General features: G+C 37.4%; 1 protein-coding gene across 1 annotated transcript in view; it reads left to right on the forward strand.

The window, feature by feature from the left end:
• Window positions 1–21,954, forward strand: part of TTN (titin) — a 311,277-nt gene that overhangs the window by 187,484 nt on the left and 101,839 nt on the right. The window contains exons 194-223 of the mRNA XM_087950422.1: window positions 146–421; window positions 543–682; window positions 982–1,108; window positions 1,258–1,521; window positions 1,641–1,907; window positions 2,058–2,321; window positions 2,421–2,560; window positions 2,694–2,820; window positions 2,973–3,239; window positions 3,344–3,610; window positions 4,800–5,066; window positions 5,246–5,385; window positions 5,915–6,041; window positions 7,188–7,330; window positions 9,666–9,789; window positions 10,345–10,611; window positions 11,937–12,034; window positions 14,256–14,424; window positions 14,511–14,777; window positions 15,430–15,696; window positions 16,033–16,311; window positions 16,410–16,818; window positions 16,918–17,042; window positions 17,150–17,416; window positions 18,018–18,287; window positions 18,560–18,862; window positions 18,963–19,265; window positions 20,150–20,337; window positions 20,425–20,539; window positions 21,403–21,687. Coding sequence (XP_087806548.1) covers window positions 146–421; window positions 543–682; window positions 982–1,108; window positions 1,258–1,521; window positions 1,641–1,907; window positions 2,058–2,321; window positions 2,421–2,560; window positions 2,694–2,820; window positions 2,973–3,239; window positions 3,344–3,610; window positions 4,800–5,066; window positions 5,246–5,385; window positions 5,915–6,041; window positions 7,188–7,330; window positions 9,666–9,789; window positions 10,345–10,611; window positions 11,937–12,034; window positions 14,256–14,424; window positions 14,511–14,777; window positions 15,430–15,696; window positions 16,033–16,311; window positions 16,410–16,818; window positions 16,918–17,042; window positions 17,150–17,416; window positions 18,018–18,287; window positions 18,560–18,862; window positions 18,963–19,265; window positions 20,150–20,337; window positions 20,425–20,539; window positions 21,403–21,687 — 6,552 coding nt within the window. The remainder of the gene's footprint in view (window positions 1–145; window positions 422–542; window positions 683–981; window positions 1,109–1,257; window positions 1,522–1,640; window positions 1,908–2,057; window positions 2,322–2,420; window positions 2,561–2,693; window positions 2,821–2,972; window positions 3,240–3,343; window positions 3,611–4,799; window positions 5,067–5,245; window positions 5,386–5,914; window positions 6,042–7,187; window positions 7,331–9,665; window positions 9,790–10,344; window positions 10,612–11,936; window positions 12,035–14,255; window positions 14,425–14,510; window positions 14,778–15,429; window positions 15,697–16,032; window positions 16,312–16,409; window positions 16,819–16,917; window positions 17,043–17,149; window positions 17,417–18,017; window positions 18,288–18,559; window positions 18,863–18,962; window positions 19,266–20,149; window positions 20,338–20,424; window positions 20,540–21,402; window positions 21,688–21,954) is intronic.

Here is a 21,954-nt window from a genome sequence, read left to right on the forward strand (position 1 = left end):
GCTTAAAAACAGAAGACAGATTGCTATCATTAACAATAACTTTGTGTTTAGTGAACAGTTACCTAGGAGATAAAATTTAAATAATTTTTAAAATACCAATAAATACTAAGATAGAAACACATGTATTATGTGTGCTCTTGTGCAGAAATGATAAAAGACTGGCTAGTGAAGCCCATCCGAGATCAACATGTGAAGCCAAAAGGCACTGCAACATTTAGTTGTGATGTTGTTAAAGATACACCAAATATTAAATGGTACAAAGGCGAAGAAGAAATTCCTCTTGAACCCAATGACAAAACTGAAATTGTAAAAGATGGCCCTCATATCTACCTCAAAATTAAGAATTGCACACCAGACGATGTCGGAGAATATGCAATTGAAGTTGAAGGTCGCAGATATCCAGCAAAACTGATCTTAGGTGGTAAGTGTAAAACTGTATTAGTACAGCATGTTTGCCGGTGATTCTATCCTACACATTAAGAATAAAGATTGAAGCTCTCCAGACTGTGAACAGGTTTTTCTAATTGCATTATGTGTTACAGAACGTGAAGCTCAACTGCTAAAACCCCTTGAAGATGTTACTGTTTATGAGAAAGAAACGGCAAATTTTGATACAGAGATTTCTGAAGAAGATATCCCTGGGGAATGGAAGCTGAAGGGAGAAGTCCTCCGACCATCCCCTGTAAGGATACGTATTTAAGAATTCATTAATTTGTTACAATTACGTAGTTGGTGGTCTGCAGTTATTGTGCTGCATAGTGTGATAGCGCAAGAAGTGTATGTGCTAAGGTTTACAATTAATAGTAACTAATAGTAGCTCAAGACAAGGAAAGGTAAATCTATGGATAGAAAATAATAAATACACCTTGGTCCAAGGCCATATAATTCTGTAATGGGTTTTGTTATCACAAAGATATTATAAGAGTATTTTTTTAAAAAAACAATCAGTATCCTTATCTATAAATATTTATATTCTTTCAGACTTGTGATATCAAAGCTGAAGGAGGAAAACGCTTCTTAACCCTACATAAAGTCAAATTAGATCAGGCTGGAGAAGTTCTCTACCAGGCTTTGAATGCATTTACTGCAGCCATCCTAACAGTAAAAGGTAAGGGTTTTTTTTTTATTAAAATTCTTGATGTGTTAATTCAAGTATTGATAACAGTCACTTTGTAGCGGGATGGGTGGCAAATAAATTTAATAAATAAGTAAATCTCACATTGTATATTGATGGAATTTTATTTTAATTATTCACAGAGATTGAGCTGGATTTCGCTGTGCCTCTGAAAGATGTGACCGTGCCAGAGAAACGGCAAGCAAGGTTTGAATGTGTGCTAACCAGGGAAGCCAATGTCATATGGACCAAAGGCACTGACATCATCAAAGTTGGTGACAAATTTGACATAATTGTAGATGGAAAGAAGCATATTCTAGTTATCAATGATTCTCAGTTTGATGATGAAGGAGAGTACACTGCTGAAGTTGAAGGGAAGAAGACCACCGCAAGACTGTTTGTAGAAGGCAAGTTGATTACTTTGAAAGATTCAGGAATAAACCCTAAAAGAAGGACCAGTCATTTAAAGCTACTGCTGGATATGGCCATATAGCATTTACTTTCATTACCATTTACTTCTTTTCAGGTATTAGGCTAAAATTCATCACTCCCCTCAAAGATCAGACAGTGAAGGAAGGAGAGACCGCTTACTTTGACTTTGAACTTTCTCATGAAAATATGCCTGTAACCTGGTATAAAAATGATAAAAAACTTCATAACAGAAGAACAGTTCGAATCTCTGCAGAAGGGAAGAATCACAAACTGGAAATAAGTGAAGTGACACTGGATGATATCTCTGAAATCAAAGCTGTAGTAAAGGATTTGCACTCTCAAGCAGCTCTAAAAGTCTTAGGTAATATTCTATGTTGTCACATGTTGTCAAGTACAATCTCTGTGTATTTTAATATATATGTATTTAGTTGTTTATGGTTTTATGTATTCACTGTTAACAACTAACTTCTTCAAACAAATGACGACTTCATACCCAACCCATATCTTATAGAGGCGGATCCATATTTCACGGTGAAATTGCAAGACTATACTGCTATTGAGAAAGATGATGTCATTTTGGAATGTGAACTTAGTAAAGATGTGCCAGTGAAGTGGTATAAAGATGGTGAGGAATTGGTAGCTTCCAAGAGAATCTCCATAAAGACAGATGGCAAGCGCCGCATATTGAAAATTAAGAAGGTGTCAGATGCTGATAAAGGAAATTACGCGTGTGATTGTGGAACTGACAAGACAAATTGTGAACTCAAGGTTGAGCGTAAGTGATTGTCCTCCTATACATAGATCCTCTTTTGAACTTTTTACATTTACTGATCTAAGTAGGGAATCTTAAGATATGTGTATATGTATATTGCAGCTCGAATGATAAACATAGAGCGTCCATTATATGGTGTAGAGGTGTTCATTGGCGAAACAGCACGATTTGAGATTGAAATCTCTGAGCCTGATGTTCCTGCAGTTTGGAAGTTAAAGGGAGAAATTTTAACAGCTTCACCTGTAAGTCTTTTTCAACAGCAGCGAGAACAAACCATAGCGTAACATTTTTACCTAAAAAAGAATTCTTTTTGAAAATTAAAGACAATTAGGTATCAGGACAACATTTCTTTTCTTTCCCCCCAATAAAAATCAGGAATGTGAAATGATTCAAGATGGCAAAAAACACATCCTCATTCTTCACAACTGCAAGTTGGATATGACAGGAGAGGTGTCCTTCCAGGCTGCCAATTCTAAAAGTGCTGCCAATCTGAAAGTGAAAGGTAGGCTCCATAAGACATCAATTTTAAGCCCACCTTGCAAATCTTTCTTATCACTCTTCATCAATGTTATTGTTGTTTATTAAATCCATAACCTGCATAACCAATATTAAAAAAATATTCCTAACACTCTTCATTACCTGGTTTAATTTCAGAGCGGCCTCTCCTCTTTATAACTCCTCTCAGCGACGTCAAAGTCTTTGAAAAGGATGAAGCTAAGTTTGAATGTGAGGTCTCTAGGGAACCAAAGACTTTCCGATGGTTGAAAGGAACCCAGGAAATCCCAGAAGATGACAGGTTTGAAATCAAATCTGAAGGAACAAGGCATGCTCTTATTATTAAGAGTGTAGCTTTTGAGGATGAAGCAAAATACATGTTTGAAGCTGAAGACAAGCGAACAAGTGCTAAACTGATCATTGAAGGTTTGTTTCTCACAACGATTCTGCGATTTCTGTGTGGGTTTTTTAATACTTAAATAGCTTCATGCATTTGGAATCTAACTTAATGAGGTGCTTTTATGGTTTAGGCATTCGTCTTAAATTCATTACCCCGCTCAAAGACGTAACAGCAAAGGAGCGTGAGAGTGCAGAATTCACTGTTGAGCTTTCTCACGACAACATTCCTGTCATCTGGTATAAAAATGACAAACGACTCCATACATCCAAGGTTGTTTCGATGAAAGATGATGGCAAATTTCACACGCTCACATTTAAAGATCTAACTATTGATGACACATCTCAGATCAGAGTGGAAGCTATGGACAAATCAAGTGAAGCTAAACTTACAGTTCTTGGTATGTGTGACCTGACTTTGGTTTGCCTAATGGATCTTTTTAAAGATAATTTCTTCCAAATATATGTAAGTTTAGCCCTAGGAAGACTGTGAATTTGCATGAAGCACCTTTAGATCTTCTCAGAGAGTCTTGCTCCAGACTTTTAAAAGGCTACATTTGGGTGGGGAGCTCTCTCTTTCTCTGTTGTCTTTTTGTCGTCAAAGTGTTTCTTCTTTCAGAAATTTTTTATAGATTTAGTACCCCTAATAGTTGCACTCTGTTATTTGGTTCTGGTGTGTTGCTTATTTTTTATATTTTATTTCTTCATTTTGTTATTTTGCTGAGTAGTTGTATGCTAATTTGTAACTGCTATTTGTCTCTAATTTGTAAACTGTTATGACATTTTATAAGACAACTTCATTAGCTAAATAAACCTATAGGAGATAGTCTGTTTAACTGTTCAGTGTCTTTATTAGAAGACTAAAGTGACTTGTAAACTCTGTAGACAAGCTCTCTTTTCAACTCTGTATACAAAACACCAAATCTTAGAGACCATTCCTGTTTATTAAAAGGTGTCTTGCTCATTGTGCAGCATACTGAGGGACTTGTTTAGATGAGGTACTTTCCAATGTTCTTACTTGCTGAGATCTTTTTTTTAAATTCTCCTTTTTATTACTGTCCTTTGGATCCAAGAGTAAGAAAATAAACTTTAGTCATGAGACCCAAAAACTAATGTTTAGTAAGCAAAATAGCTTTTATGTTTCTGCTTTTTTATTTTATTCTGACATTCTATTTGGCTATTGTGAACATTTGGCTATTGTGCCATCTTAGTTTGTTATTAACCAACTTTTAAGTACTATGAAGATGAAGAATATAGATTTTTAAATTAAACATAAAAATAGCTGTGGAGCACCTTGATATATATTTCTACATTTTATTTCCTTTAAAAAAGTCAGCCATTTCTTTTCCAGAATAATTGGGAATTAGTTACTGCTGTTCATTCCAATTTTTGAAAGTTTTGTCAATATGTTGGAAAAAGAAACAAAAAAACCCCACACACCTTTAAAGCATGCAACATTTAAAACATCTCCATTAAAGGTGGAAGAACCCATAAAGAAAGGAAAACATTTAAACTCCCGTTGGTAAGCATCTGTAGCTTTTGAACTTATTAATAATATTGATAACGTGATACATTTACTTCAACTTGCAGAGGGTGATCCTTACTTTACTGGGAAGCTTCAAGATTACACTGCAGTGGAAAAAGATGAGGTCATCTTACAGTGCGAAATTAGCAAAGCAAGTGCTCCAGTAAAATGGTTTAAAGATGGACAAGAAATAACTCCCTCTAAGAATGTGATTATTAAAGCTGATGGCAAAAAGAGAATGCTTATCCTCAAAAAGGCACTGAAAAAAGATATTGGTCAATACACCTGTGACTGTGGTACTGACCAGACATCTGCCAAACTCAACATAGAAGGCAAGTCCTTTTAATACTGTGGTGTATTATAATCTATTATTAAATACTTTAAAAATCCTGCAATTGAAAAAATAGGATATGGAACTTCAACCAACAGCTGCTTTTTCAATCCTTCAACTATAAAACACAGCCGCCTTATGATGACTGACCGTATGGGGTGTCTTTTTTTTTTCTTTCAGACCGTGATATATCTCTTGTGCGTCCTCTATATAGCGTGGAAATATTTGAGACAGAGACAGCTCGTTTTGAAACTGAAATCTCCGAGGAAGATATTCATGCAAACTGGAAACTCAAAGGAGAATCTTTGACTCAGTCAGCTGTAAGCAATGCTTCTCTTTGATCCGATATAGTAGACCACACTGATGAGTAATCATGATTCTTGGTGTAATGCATAACTGTTGGCTAAATATTGAATAAGGTTCAACATGTTGTGTTCTACAGTTTATGGGTAGAAAAGTGGTTAACCTCTGCTTGATGTTCCCTTTATTCATGGCAACCCATTTTAATAGAATTATGACTATCTAGAAAGTCTCTCTCTTTCTCCCCCCCCCTCTCTCCCTCCCTCCCTCTCTCTCTCCCTCCCTCCCTCTCTCTTGTAAGGGCAGGAGAAGAGAGGAAAATATTTGATGTATTTCTTTTAATTCATATAACATTTTACAAAATGCAGTGGGATTAAGATATTGTAAATCTACATACTTTTGATCCTCAGCAAGGAAAAACAATTTCCATCTGAGATTTTAAATACAGATGTTGATAAAAAGAATGCACATGAGCATTAATTTTAAAAAAAGATATTTTGAAAACTGCCATTATTAAAACAAGTCATAAATTTCACTTTTCTTTGGAAGGATTGTGAGATTAAGGAAGAAGGCAAAAGGCACTGTGTTGTACTCTACAATGTACGCTTGAACCAGGCTGGTGGTGTAGACTTCCAAGCAGCCAATGTCAAATCAAGTGCTCATCTTCGTGTGAAACGTAAGGCTCTTCCAAAACTATTTCAAAAAGGAAATATATTTGTTTTTAATTTGTCCCATGCATTTCCTTAATCTTATGAATGGGAATCAATCAGATAAGGATGGACAGGTGGGGTCTTCAGTCATGATTCAGACATTCTGACATATTGAAGTAGTCCAGCATCTTATCACTACTATAGCAGTACCGATAGACCTTGACTTAGAACCATTCATTTAGTGACTGTCCAAAATTACAATTGCACTGAAAAAAGTGATTTATTACTGTTTTTCACACTTACAACCATTGAAGCATCCCCATGGTCACAAAATCAAAATTCGGACACTTGGCAACTGGCATGTATTTATGATGTTACAGCATCCCGGGGTCATGTCATCACTTTTTGTGACCTTCTGACAAGCAAAGTCAATGAGGAAGTCAGATTAACTTAACCACCAGGTTACTTACTTACTAACTGCAGTGATTCCCTTAACAATTGTGGCATGAAAAGTTGTAAAATGAGGCTAAATTCACTTAACAACAACTAAGCAACAGAAAGTTTGGGCGTCGTTGAGGTTCTAAGTCGAGGGCAGCCTATATTCAGTTAGTTAATTCAGTATAATACTTCTAATTCAGTTCACTTTTCTTGTTTTATACGTATAAGCTTTTAACCCTAACCATTAATTGGATTAATTAGAGCTTCTCCAATCAGTTGCTTCATATTATCAATGGATATAAATGAATTGTTTACTAATAGCTATCTTCTCTGAGTTTGAATTTGGGTTTTAAGATTGGAGAGATAACACAACAATTTGTAGAAATTGCTAGATGATTGATTAACAGGATAACCCTGTATAGTTGGAAACCACTTCTTTCTATAGCCAATAGAAAAGTGTTTCTATTTTGGATGGCTCTCTCCTTATCTTAGCAAGAGGCGTGTAGGGCTTGGCAAGGGCATAGATGCAAAGTAACTTTCTAACTGATCTGTTCTTTGAAAAGCCACCAGCTCTGTGAGTACAGAATCTCCAGAGATCAGCCCTTCCCTTGATCTAGTTAATTTAATCAGCTTGGTTTGATTATACTCCCTCTCTGTCTTGGGAAAAGTCTCTATGGCAGTTAAATAAAGGGTGAAAGTGATCAATTTGAAGATGATTTCTTCTTTTCTTCAAGCACGTATCATTGGCCTGGTGAGACCACTTAAAGATGTTACTGTGACGGCTGGTGAAACAGCAACGTTTGAGTGTGAACTCTCCTATGAAGGAATTGTAGTGGAATGGTTCCTGAAGGGGGAGAAATTGGAACCCAGTGACAAGGTACAGTACCAGAACTTTCCTTCAACCTGTCTTCCTGACATTTCCCATTGTTTTCCCACTTTCTAACCTCCCTCCTTGTCTTTCTTGTTCATCTTTTCACCCTAATTAGCAGGCTTCCAAGTCCTAACAAGCTACAGTCTGACAACACTTAGCTGAGACACACATTCCCAGTTAACACAATGGGGATTTCTTCTGGCTAGATGTGTATTGGATGGCCTTGCAAGGGGCTATTCTGAACTATTAATTAATTAATGTTAATGTACAGGGAGATGACTGATGTCACTGAATCTGGGTAAATGTTTTCACCGCTGATGTTGAGGAGCAATAAATATTCTGCAGTTATTTTATTTGTCTTTCCTTATCATTCATCCCCACTGAATCCAGACCTCATTTTTCTTAGAAGGGATGAAAGAGTTTGGGAAATTCCTATTTCAGGCGTTTCAGCCACACTTCCAGAGATATCACTCTAGACAGAGATCCTTGCTGAGCCTTTCCCACTTTCTATTTTTAACTCGTTGTTAAGTGTTTGTTTGCACCACTGAGATGTGAATTGCTTGGAATGTGGCTGGCTGACTATTTAAAGTACCTTTAGCATCAGTCTCTATATTATAAGAAATGGCCTGCCTAGGTTCTATTAAGTGAAATGTTTATTTCACACTTGTTTTATTAGTTCATTCATTTATTAGTTCATCAATTGGAGTATTTATTAATAACAGGCTTATATAGAGATTATATTTCCCTCAAAGGAAAATATAAATTTGTTTGTTAAAATGAAGGCTTCATGGCTAGTTAAGCTTGAGAATTTAGCATAATATTTTCAAGCTCTTCAGAACTGTAAGTTGTTCTCACATGGTAAGCTAAAAACTTATCAACTTATTAACTACCTAGATAATTCAATGTTCACTGTTTCCCAAGTATTTTAAAGATAATAAAGCATCTCGTAAAGTTATTTGTTCACTTATTATTTTGTCAGTTTTGCTACAGCCAGAGTTCTCTACAGATTAAAATAAAACTCAAACTGTAAATTCCAATAGAACACCATGAAGTCATGGCAAAACACAGCAATTGAATTAAATCAGAGATTATCATGACAGCAACAATCATAAAGGATTCATTTAATTATTTTTCAATAAAAAGATTTGATGTGATTATTTCTTAATATTTAATATCACTTTGTTAGTTTTTTATTTCTAAATTATTCACTTCTGTCGGTTTAAGGGATTAGAAGAACTTATATAGTATTTAAATGCAGTTTTGCACAATCCAGCTAAAGGCATTACTTATGCAGAAACAAGATTTTGCACATATCTCACTTTGATGACAAACAATGGTACAAAGTGGATCCTGTACACTCTATTGTCATTGTACTGAACTTCTGAATTTGACCATATAGAACCCAAATGGCCAATTGTAGAGAATCCAAACAGCATCTGTTAAGAGAGACAGAGATGCAAGCTTTCCAGTTTCTTTTCCTCAGGAAAAAGATACTCTTTTGAAATGAGCTTGATTACAAGCACCAATCCTGAATATCTTGTTTAGTTGTCAAAAATACAAGTGTAGTTTGCCATTGCCATTGCCTTGCCTTCTCCGGAGACATTTTATTTTTCAAATTTTTGACCTAATCTACAGCTTTGGGTTCTCTTAATGGTCTCTCATTCAAGCTTTAATCAGAGGTGACTCTGCTTTTCTTTGGGAGAACAGATAAAGTGGTAGTAGCTGTCATCTGCTATGACCCCATTTCTCGAATTATATCCCCAAAACTAATGTAGCTGCTTGTGCTCTAGAAGAAATACAGATAGAACAAAATATCAGTAAGATTAAATTACATACATACAGTATCTATGTCTGTTCAGAATTGGAGCTTCTGCACTGTTTCTCATTTTTTCCCTAATTTGGGAAAGACCTTCTCTCTCTCAGTGCTGAAACTCATTGTCTGCATTATACACTATATCTGCCATCTACTGATGATGAAATAAATTGCATTGAAATTTAAAAAGTTGTTACAGAAGCAAACAGAGGTGGTAGAATCAATGCATATATAGTATGTGTTGGGGAAAGTAAACAGTCAATGTACATATATTATGTGCCTGTGTGTATAAGTACAGATAGCAATATAGAGATGGTTAAAATATATAAAATAAAACATTCCCAATGAATTTGAGTCCTAGTATAACCACTTTTGAATTCAGTCCTTGATATGCCAGGCAAGAATTAGTGCCTTGAGTTGGGGGGAAAGTTATGCATCCCCATTCAGAAATTTTAAGTGTGTATTAATTGAAGTTGCATGTTAAATATTTAAGATAAGACCATAATTCAATATTTTCTTTTCCTTTAGGTTGTGCCCCGTGCTGATGGAAAAGTTCATACTCTTGTTCTCAGGGATGTGAAGCTAACAGATGCTGGAGAAATCACACTGACTGCCCAGGACTTCAAAACGAAAGCAAATCTTTTTGTAAAAGGTAAGCTTTGTAGAATGACAGGGTATGGTGCTGGATAATGCTGATCTTATAAGAAAAAGTGTTTAGTTTAATTATTATGTTATAACCTAAAACAGGGGTATCAAACTCGCATCGTAATGGCAGCATCACATGATGTATATCGGGACTTTTTTTCCCCTTTGCTAAACCGGGCCGGGGTGGAGACAGCACGTGACAGCGAGTTTGACACCCCTGACCTAAAATGCAAACTGGAATAGTCGCCATATTTTAGCCTTTAAAAGAAGATCAAAGAGATAGCTAGCTCTGAAGTCTATGTGTGTGTGTGTTGACTTCTAGTGATTGCCTAGACAAGTCTCTACAGTTTTCTTGGCAAGTTTTCAGAAATGGTTTGCCACTGCTTCCTAGGGCTAAGAAAGAGTAACTCACTTAAGGTCACCCAACAGACTTTGTGACTAAGGCAGACCTAGATCTCACAGTCTCCCAGCTTTTTGCCAGGTGCCTTAACCATCACATTAAACTGTCTCCCGCTGTGCCAAATACACAAGATCTAAACAGCTGGTTTATTTTGTTCCTCAGAACCACCCGTGGAGTTTACTAAACCCCTTGAGGACCAAACCGTAGAGGAGGAAGCCACTGCAGAATTGGAATGCGAAATATCCAGAGAAAATGCACCTGTCAAATGGTTCAAGAATGGTCAAGAAATTCACAAAACAAAGAAATATGATATCATTGCTGATGGCAGAGTCAGGAAACTTATTATTCGTGACTGCACATTGGATGATGCTAAAACATACACCTGCGATGCTAAAGACTTCAAAACTTCTTGTTTCTTGAATGTTGAACGTAAGTCTGCTTGTACTTTCCTTACAAGAATTACAAGAGGCTTAGCTGTGTTGTTCTGTCACTTCTGATTCCTCATGACTCAATTAACAGTAGTTCTCTGGGACAGTCAGCAATTTTTTTCCCTTTGGGATCTTGCCACGTTGTGTAACCCTCTTGTCTTCTGCTGCCTCCTTTTCCATAGCCTTCAATTTTCCTAAGCTTCTCCAAAGGTTCTTGCTTCCATATTTTGTGCCTCAAATATTGATGATTTAGTTTCATTGCTAGCATTTCCAGTAAATATTTTCATTTTTTTTAAAGTCTAATTAATTCAATTTGTATTGCCACTCAACTCACCTAAGTGACTCTGGACAGCTCACAACAGTTTAAAACAATCAACCTATTAAAACTAGTTGAAAACAGATATATGAAAAGTATCAGCGTATGAAAGCATATGAAAGTATCAGTTAGCATATTCAAACAAAAAATCCCTTCATGATCAGTGGCAAAACCCATTATTGTAACAAACTCAGGATGGCCATTGTAAGAGCTTCCCACCATTACCAGACACCCCCCCCCTCAAGCACAAGAACAGAGCTCTGTCTTCAAGGCCTTCCTAAAGTACAGAAGGATCAGGACCATTTAGTATTCAATGACTTGTTCTTGCAGGGCAAGTATTCACTGCAACTTCATTCAAAGGCTTAATTATACTACCGTGTTTCTCATATAATAAGGCCGGGTCTTTTTTTTTTTTTGAGCCCCGAAAAAATGGCTAGGCCGTCTTTTCGGAGGTGACTTAATTCCCCCTCTTGCATCTTCATGTGGGCAGGCGGCGACGGCTTGGATGTTGACCTCGGCGTTGGTGGGGCACTTCGTATTGGGGTCAACGCAGGCAGCACCATATCCGGGTGTGCAACAAAAGTACTTCCTAATGGCAAGCCCCCCCCCCACCATTCCCCCCCATTTCGCATGTTTTAATATAGGCCTTAATTTGGGGGGAGGGGCTTAATTTCATTTCATGCCTATAAAACATGCTGGGACTTCCTATTGGGGGAGGCCGTATTGTTGGAGAAACAGGGTATATCCCCCCAAAGTGGGTGTGTCCATCTTATTATTATTGATAATCTATAGAGTAATATTGGAGATTTGTATCTGATAGTCTGATGAAACAAAATCATCTACCCAAAGAGCATGCAGAGTTTATCCTACATTTTAATATGTCCTTCGATAACTTCCATTTTGTTTGATTTTACTCTTCTATAAAAGTCAATGCAGAGCAGGCTTGGTTATAAAGATTCATTTTTATATAGTTCTGTACTTAATTGAAATATATACATTTTCTCTTCCAGCCCTTCGTGTTGAGTTCCTTAAACCTCTTACTGACCTTGAAGTTAAGGAAAAGGAAGCAGCTCGGTTTGAATGCGAAATTTCCCGGCCATCTGTTAAGGTCTGTGATATTTAGTAAATCTAATACCTGAACTTTTGAATACATTTTATATAGAAAATCCTATCACTTATCAGAATTCAACCTGTTTCCATCAAAGAGTTAGATTATAGCCATTATGCTTATGCTAAATACTTGCATAAACTAAACATTTTTCGTTAGGCTTTGACTGTAGGCAGTCATTATCTACCAGATTCCTGTAACTGTTTTTCCTCCCCCTCTCTGTCATTCTCCTTGCTAATAACAAAGATAAAAAGATATATAGATCTTTTATTCTCTAACTGAATCCTGTATATAGACAGAATACATTTTATATATATTTCATTAGCATATTTTAAAAATTGTAACTATTATTGGTGTAAAATAATAGTTGCCATTTTTAAAATATGCAAATGAAATATGTATAAAAATGTACTCTGTCTCAGCCAGTCCTTGAGTATTGAAGATTTGTCTTTAAATGAATCCAAACTTCAGCTCCTCTTTAGGACAGGGATGGTTTATTCAATATATCAGAAATAACAAATACTCTAATCAGGCAAGAATGGCTAAAAGCCAGGCAAGGTTAGCGTTGGGTTTGAGTTTTCTCTCTTTCCTTTTATTATCATTATCACACCCAGGCCTATAAGCAGTTCTAGTTCTGGCCACGCCTAACTTATTATCTCTAAATGCTATTAACCTATAACATGTCTACATCCCTAACCTATTCCGACCTTCACTAACTGATGCCCACCTGGTGCTACCTTCACCATGTCTTAACTCAGTGCTTAATTACCACCTCTATGTGCCCCAACCCCAGGGGTGGGATTCAAAATTTTAACTGGTTCTGTGGGCGTGGCTTAGGTGGTGGGCGTGGCTTGATGGTCATGTGACTGGGTGGGCATGGCTTGGTGGTCATGTTATTGGCTGGGTGTAGCCAACTCAATATCACTCACATCGAGGCACCATCTCCTCGCCTGGCCTCATGACTGTGGGGAAGCTGCAACAGTTGTAAGTGTGAAAAACTGTCATAAGTCACTTTTTTCAGTGCCATTGTAACTTTGAATGGTCACTCCACACCAGCAAAGTACCAGCAAAGCAGGGGAAACCAAAGAAGTTCCAGAGACAGGAAGTCTAGTCCTGCTAAGAATGTAATAAGGGTTAACGGAGAGGCAGTTTCTGTAAGCAACACCAGAATGTTTCCTTCCTGTCTTCCTTACAGGATTAGGCCAGTAATTTCTTCTAACAACCAGTTCTCCAAGCTGCTTAGAATGTTAACAACTGATTCTCCAAATTGCTTAGAATGTTAACAACTGGTTCTAGCGAATAGGTGCGAACTGGTAGAATCCCACCCGCCCAACCTCCTCTAACAATATGCACCTCATCAATACATGAAAAAAGCCATTTCCAACCCCGCGGTTGTTTCAGAATCCATCCTGCAGCTCACAGCTCTGCTGAGTCATTCTAAAGCAACCTTCAACACCATCGGCTAGCACGCAAGCAGCAATACAAGTCAGCAGAGCTAAGGTGATATTCTCCACTGCCAGCTGACTTGCTGCGAGGTGTGTTTGGAGCTGATGGGCTCCATAGGAAACTCGGAGCCCGACACTCTGTTTATATGCTGGATTCAGTTAAGTAATAAAAGATTTATATATCTTTATTAGTGGAAGTCTTACATCATGTAGAAAATACCACATAACTATTATAGGCTGTCAATTGATGGCAAAACTCAAAATCCTTCTTTGCATCTGTATATACTTTAGAGGTTCTCTGTGTCCAAGCCAATAATCCCATCAAAATAGCTAAAGCCATTCACACTTCAAAACTCCCAATCGGCTGCATTTGTGAGAATTTTCTTCCACACAAATTTTGACTGATCACGTGGCCAGGGGTTTTTTTTAGAAATAAAGCTCTGGGGATGTAATCTTCCACTTGTTCATCCAGGAGTTGAAATTCTGGGCACAGCACCCTTTTATATTAGCAGTTCTTAAAAAGCGACGCAATAGCAAAAAAAAGAGACGCAATAGCAAAAAAAAGAAAAAGCTATTCTAGCTGGGTAAACAGACCTACAAAGTAAGATTGGGATGTTTGGTTCAAACTATCCACTTCAAACTATCAAATCAAACTATGTTGATTCAATATCATCATTAAATAGAGATTTCGTTTCTTTACTAACATTTTGAAAGCTTAATCATACCTATTATTGTCTTTGACTCAATTTCATATTTTGTCAACAATGTTAATACAGGCACAGTGGTTTAGGGATGGAATTGAAATTAAAAAAGGCAAGAAGTATGACATCATTGCGAAAGGTGCCCAGAGAATACTTGTCATCAACAAATGTTTACTTGATGATGAAGCAGAATATGCTTGTGAAGCAAAAGCAGCCAGAACTTCAGGCATGCTTACAGTGATAGGTAAAACTGAATCCCACCCCCCTTTTTAATTTTATTTTATGCAAATTGCAGTTGTCATGAAATAAAACTATGGTTCCTTTATGCAGAGGAGGAAGCTGTCTTTACTAAAAACCTGCCCAATGTGGAAGTTAATGAAACAGACACCATCAAATTTATTTGTGAAGTCTCCAAACCTGGTGCAGAAGTAACATGGTTCAAAGGGGACCAGGAGTTGCCAGAGGGTGGCAGAGTTGAACAAAAAGTTGACGGCCGAAAGAGAATTCTGATCATTCACAATGCTTGCCTGGATGATGCAGGACCCTACAGTTGCAAGCTTCCAAATGCTCAAACAACAGGCAAACTCAAAGTCAATGGTGAGATGCTTGCTTTGAAATCTTTCAGAACCAGAGGGTGGTTAAGTAGGCAGTGAAATGCTAGGCTTATTTGCTGCTTAAGCATAATAAGTTTCAAGTCTATTCCAAAGCAATCTCTAGTTGTGTTAGACCACAATTCCTGGAATGGCACCCAGGAACATCTTTCTAATTTAAAAATGGAAAGCTGACATTCTGCAAAAGATGCATCTTTTTTTTTTAAATTCCAATAAGTTCTCTGGGCCCATAAACTTCTTCAAAAATAGTATTTTTTTAAAAAAGCTAGTGGCTGCATTCATCTGGTATTTGGGAGGTGGGCAGAGATAAAATAAAATAACAGAGTTGGAATGGGCCTTGGAGGTCTTCTAGTCCAACCCCCTGCTTAGCAGATGCCAAGAGGGGAAAAAAGCAAGCTTAGATAATAGAATGAATCCTGCTTGTAAATTAGTGCCTTAGATTAGAAAACCAACAATCAATTTGTGAGAGTAGAAACCATCAACATTATTTCAAATTTCCAAATATGGCTATCAAAAGGCTGGAAACTCATAGTATCACAGCATCATCTGCTGAATAAAACAACTACATTTCAGTTAAACTGAGTAATCTGTCTTCTTTTCACTAACAGCTAAATCATAATTCATAATGTCTTTTACAGAGCTTTCAGCAGAGTTTATAACTAAACCTCAAAACCTTGAAGTCATTGAAGGACAAAAAGCAGAATTTTCCTGCTCAGTGTCTAAAGATGGCGTTGATGTGCAGTGGCTCAGAGGCGATACTGTTCTTGAAGCAGGTGACAGATATGATATATTTTCTGATGGCAAAAAGAGAGTCTTGGTCATCAAAGAATCTATCTTGGATGATGAAGGACGTTATGTTGTCATGCTTGGAGATGTCAAAGCAAAAGCACAGTTGAAAGTGATTGGTAAGTTTCTTTTTCCTCTGCACGTCTACTATGCATGCTATTATGAGCCACGGTGGCACAGTGGTTAGAGTGCAGTACTGCAGGCTACTTCTGCTGACTGCCAGCTGACTGCAATTTAGCAGTTCAAATCTCACAAGGCTCAAGGTTGACTCAGCCTTCCATCCTTCTGAGGTGGGTAAAATGAGGACCCAGTTTGTTGGAGCAATATGCTGACACTGTAAACCACTTAGAGAGGGCTGTAAAGCACTGTAAAGCGGTATATAAATGTAAGTGCTATTGCTATTATTGCACGGTTCAGTGTGCAGCTTACAAATGATGCGCTAATTCCGTTTACAGAAAAACTCAAGATTGTTATTCCACTAAAAGATCAAACTGTTAAGGAAGGAGAAGAGCTTGTCTTCAACTGTGAAGTTAATACAGAAGGTGCCAAAGCTAAATGGTACAAAAATAACGAACCGATATTTGACAGTGCAAAATACATCATGGTCCATAAGGATTTACTGTATTCTCTAAGGATCAGAGATGCTCATCTGAATGATCAGGCAGTTTACACAGTAACACTAACAAATCTGCGAGGAGAACACGTCAAGTCAGCTGCTAATTTAACTGTACTTGGTAAGTGCTCTACACTAGCAAATGATCCAGGATATCAGTTCTTCCCAACTTTAGATAAGAGCTTAAAATCATTGCATTTAATTAATCTCTCCCCACAGAGGAGGATCTCAGAATTGTTGAACCTCTTCAAGACATTGAAACCATGGAAAAGAAATCTGTCACCTTCTGGTGCAAAGTTAACCGTCTCAATGTAAAACTTCCATGGACGAAGAATGGCGAAGAAGTCACTTTTGACCGCCGCATCTTATACAAAGTGGACAGATACAAGCATTCCCTTATTATTAAAGATTGCGGGTTTATAGATGAAGGGGAGTACACTGTCACTGCTGGCCAAGATAAATCTGTGGCGGAGCTTATCATCACAGAAGCACCTGCCGATTTCATCGAACATTTGCAGGACCAAACAGTTACTGAATTTGATGATGCTGTCTTTAGTTGCCAGCTTTCCAAAGAGAAAGCAGCAGTGAAGTGGTACAGAAATGGGCGTGAAATAAAAGAAGGCAAAAAGTAAGTGCTAGTTCAGTTGTTGCTGTTTCTGCTCTTGTTTCTCAGCAGAATGCATAATCCTGGTTTCTTCCCCTCCCCCCCCCCCCATCTGATCTAAAGGTATCAGTTTGAAAAGGATGGAAATCTACACAGATTAATTATAAAAGATTGCAGACTAGAAGATGAATGTGAATATTCCTGCGGAGTGGATGACCGGAAATCCAGAGCAAGACTCTTCGTTGAAGGTACGTTTGCAGCTTTGATTTATGTTCCTTCCCAAGTCTCAGTACTTTTTTTAAAAAAAGTTAAAAGGCGGAATGATAAAACACTTGTTTACGGATATTTCTATCAGAAATTCCTGTTGAGATCATCCGCCCACCACAAGATGCTTATGAAGCTCCTGGTACCGATGTCATCTTTTCTGCTGAACTGAATAAAGATAAAGTGGAGGTCAAATGGCTGAGAAACAACATGATTATAGTCCAAGGTGACAAACATCAGATGATGAGTGAAGGGAAGATCCACAGGCTTCAGGTCTGTGAAATAAGGCCCCGTGACCAAGGAGAATATAGATTTATTGCCAAAGATAAAGAAGCTCGAGCTAAGCTAGAATTAGCAGGTAAGTCCTTCAAATTGATTTATCACAGCAAGAAAGAACATTTATAGATTTAAAAAAAAAAACACCTTTCAATTCTCCTGAATGTTAATTCCAGAATTCTTACAGTAGTTTCAATGGGAATGAAAAACTCCCACAAAAAGTACACACATCTTTCTTGTGTGTAGTGCTATGCAATTCTATTATGTCTTAATTTCATACGTCACTGCTATTTCTTTAATATCTAGCACTTATTTGTTCTATACGGAGGCTTTATCAGTTATTTTGAACATCACTGTGTGAAAATTTTACATTACATTTTGAGATTTTATATACAATATATAAATTCAGTTTTTATGCACTGTAATCTCTACATTCAGGCAATCAGAAAACTTTACCCATCTTAGAGAAATTCTCTGAATTATAAAGGTGATAACAAGATGCCATTGTTTTGCATTTCAAGAGGCACCCAATACCACAAAACTGGCAGTTACAATTTGGCTTACCTAATACAATGAATTATTTTAAGAGTTCAAGGTTCACTTTGCTTTTCCTTATCAAACTCAGTTGAATGCATCATTTCTGTAACATATTTTCAAATTCAAATTTTTATTATTTCCCTTAGCTGCTCCAAGAATAAAGACAGGCGATCAAGATCTTGTGGTAGATGTTGGCCAGCCATTAACCATGGTTGTTCCATACGATGCTTATCCACGAGCAGAGGCTGAGTGGTTACACGAAGATGAAGCCTTACCCACTCAGACGGTTGATACTACAGCTGACAGTACTTCTTTCAGAATTCCTTCAGCCAAGCCATCACACAAGGGAAGTTACAAAGTTATACTGAAAAATAAACATGGAAAAGCAGAAGCTCGCATTAATGTTCAAGTAATCAGTAAGTTCTTAACTTCCAAAAACTTTACTTTTAGTAAGTTTTTCCTGATAACAGTAGTTTAACAATGGTACCTATATTTTTAATACAGAAAGCATGAATTTAATAGTTAAAAGCAAAGGCTGATTAAAGTTCATAATAAAGAGATTTGATTTGATGGCTAAAACTGGAATTAAAATAAATAAATAGTCATGCAACTCATTCAGCTATAAAACTTATGTCAAACTCAAGATTTGCCATTCCGTTAAATGCATCGTGCTTCCTTTCCCTCTAAGATGTCCCTGGCCCAGTGAGGAACTTGGAAGTCACAGAAACATTTGATGGTGAAGTCAGCCTTGCATGGGAAGAACCAGAAAGCGATGGTGGTAGTAAGATTACAGGTTATGTGGTGGAAAGGCGTGACATCAAACGCAAGACCTGGATTTTGGCAACTGATCGTGCTGATAGTTGTGAATACACAGTAACTGGCCTTCAAAAAGGTGGCGTGGAGTACCTCTTCCGTGTGAGTGCAAAAAACAGAGTCGGCACTGGTGAACCTGTGGTAACAGATAAACCCGTTGAAGCAAAGAGTAGATTTGGTAAGAAAATAGTTCCAGATACTTGAGAAGATTAAGGCTATTTCAATATCTTAGAGTAGAAGTAACACAAGTTTGTATTTTTTTTTTCTCCACTTTGTAGAGGTGCCAGGTCCACCTCTCAATGTACAGGTCGCTGATGTGAACAGGTCCAGCGCAACTCTTACCTGGGAGCCTCCAGAATATGATGGAGGATCCCCAATTACAGGCTATGTGATTGAGCTGCGTGACAGAGGATCAATTAAGTGGGAGCCAGCCATGACTACGCCAGCCCATGAATTATCTGCCACATTGACTGATGTGGTGGAGAACAAAGAATACTTTTTCAGGGTCAGAGCACAAAACCAAGTTGGAGTTGGCAAACCCAGTGCATCCACACATGCAGTGAAGATAACAGATCCAATTGGTTAGTATGTTGACAACAAGAGAGCAGTTTTTCATTATCTCTCAGGGATATTTTTATTTATTTATAAATTTGAGCATAGAAAAGATTTGAGGAGAATTAAGGGAAAATATGAGAAAATAGGGTCAGTCTTTACGATTTAAGAAATCATTAGCTGTGACAAAAAGAGAGAATATCATATTCAAAACAGGTGGCCAATTTCTTTCAAGTATTTTCAATGTTTGTTGATTCTCCCCGTTAGGAGAATGAGCACATACAGGGAGACGTATTTGAGAGAAGTTGAATAATACACACACAGCACACAGATACACTGTACAGTAAATGTAGGTTTTTACTTCCAGAAAGGTTTAAGTCAAAACAAGCAGTCCAAAGTCATTCACAGGTAAATCAGTCAGTTTTCAATCCAGGGAATAATCCAATAACAAAGTCCAGTATCATAAACAGTTCAGTATCAGGCTTACATCAAATCCATGAATAACAGTCAAGTAGAAGGAACAGCAAAACTCTCCAACAGAAGGAAACAGAGACTCACTCACTTCTGAGAGTAAGACTAAGACAACCCAGGTTTCTGGCTCCATCTTATGGCTGTTTGAGAAACCACACCCAATTACAGTTTTGCATTTTCAGTATGAAAATGTCTATTCTGGTTTATATATTTCCAACCCAAATAGCTGTTAGGTGACTTATATTCCTAACAATGTTCATGGAGGAAGATTCAATAGATTTGTAGGATATTTCAGTAGAAGGTTCTGGCCAGGTTCTACTGTGCTATTTTAGGAATAGTCCAAGATTTCCATGGACACAATTTCATCTTTTTATCTTTATATTTTGTGCATCCTTCTTGAAAGGAATAATATTTAAACTTTCCAAATTACTGTGTCCTGCAGAAAGACCAAGTCCTCCCATTAACCTCGACCATTCTGAGCAAACTAAGTCATCTGTGAAACTGACATGGGAGCCCCCACTAAAAGATGGCGGCAGTCCAATTTTGGGCTACATTATAGAGCGGCGTGAAGAAGGAACGGATGACTGGATTCGCTGCAATGTAAAACTTGCACCTAAGCTTTCTTATACCGTAAGTTGTAACTTCTTTCTGAAGTTCATGAAGCATTGGATTGTTTTCAGTTGATGTCATTTACAACAATTGCCCCTGTCTTGGCAGGTGACTGGACTGACACCTCTGGCTAAGTATTATTATAGAGTCTCTGCAGAAAATGCTGCTGGTGTATCAGATCCAGCTGAGGCTATTGGACCACTAACAGCAGATGATCCACATGGTAAGCAGATTTCGTTTATCTCTGACATGTCAGCAATTCAAAGTAAATGTTATATATGCTTATTACTAAAATCAATCTTCTAGTTCAGGGATATCAAACCCATGTTGTCACAGCGGCGTCACGTGACGTATTGGGACCTTTCTCCCCTTCACTAAACCGGGCTCGGGTGTGGCCAGCACGTGACGCATCTGGCCCATGGGCCAGGAGTTTGACAGTCCTGCTCTAGTTCTTGCGACTGAAGCATCCTTATGACAAAACAATAGCTATGTGCCGATCATCTGTTTAAGGAAATCTATTGCAGCCATTCAGAGGTTTAGTTGGGGTATTTTAAAGCTTTTTAAGGAATGCTGGTGATAGCTGGCAAAGCAAGGCTTTGGGAGGCCTTGCTGTAACCAAACCTTTGCAACTACTTCACATTTTCACAATGTAGATCCCGAAGTAGACTTTTCTATGAGCAAAAGATCTTGTGAAATGTTTCATGCAGGTGTCATCACTGTGTAGAAATGGAGGACATGATAAACATTTGCATGTAGTTCTGAGATATAATTAAGTTTTTATTCAAAGGGATGTTCTTGGTTATGAGAGCTACTATTTCACGCTGCTTGTTAAGCACATAAAAATAGTACCTCTATTCTTCTATAAATTTTTTATTTAAACAGAACTGGTCTTACTATCAGGTTTCTTTACTCCAACTGTATCAGATGGGAGAGGGAGAGTCTTACATCAAACAGAGTGTCAGCTTATAATAGTACCGGTACTTTCAATTATGACAACTATCTTTTCACAGCTACCATAAATAAAAAAGTAAATCCATCATAGAAATTGGCACAAATTAATTGGCACAAATTGTGTTTGTTTTTCAGTTGGACCTACAATGGATTTAAGTGGCTTTAAAGATGGACTTGAAGTTATTGTTCCAGAGCCAGTCAAAATTCGTGTTCCCATCACTGGATACCCAGTTCCCACTGCCACATGGTCAGTGGGTGGCAAAGTTTTAGAAGATGGCAATCGGGTGAAAATTGAGACCAGTATTGCCTTTGCAAAACTGACTATTACGCCAAGCGAACGGCCAGATAAAGGCATTTATACTCTGAAATTAGTCAATCCTGTATCATCCGTATCGGGAGAAATCGATGTTAATGTCATTGGTAAGCATTCAGTTTTAATGTCAGGTAAATGTATTTGTATTATAAATTATGGTAAATTAAATGAACAATCTGAGAATAATAAATGACCAAATGAATAACAATCAGCACCTTTCAATATATATAAAACACTCAATTACATTAATTTCTACTTTCTTTTTCACTGTGAAATTCCAAAATATAAAAATGTTGTAATTAAATAAATATTCAGGATACCATTTTATATGCACATACTCAGGATTAAGCACTACTGCAAATATTTGAAGATAA

The sequence above is a fragment of the Notechis scutatus genome, chromosome 1 (assembly GCF_049901735.1).
Source record: "Notechis scutatus isolate UNSWTSFEM ecotype Mainland chromosome 1, rNotScu1.2, whole genome shotgun sequence".
Taxonomy (NCBI): Eukaryota; Metazoa; Chordata; class Lepidosauria; order Squamata; family Elapidae; genus Notechis; species Notechis scutatus.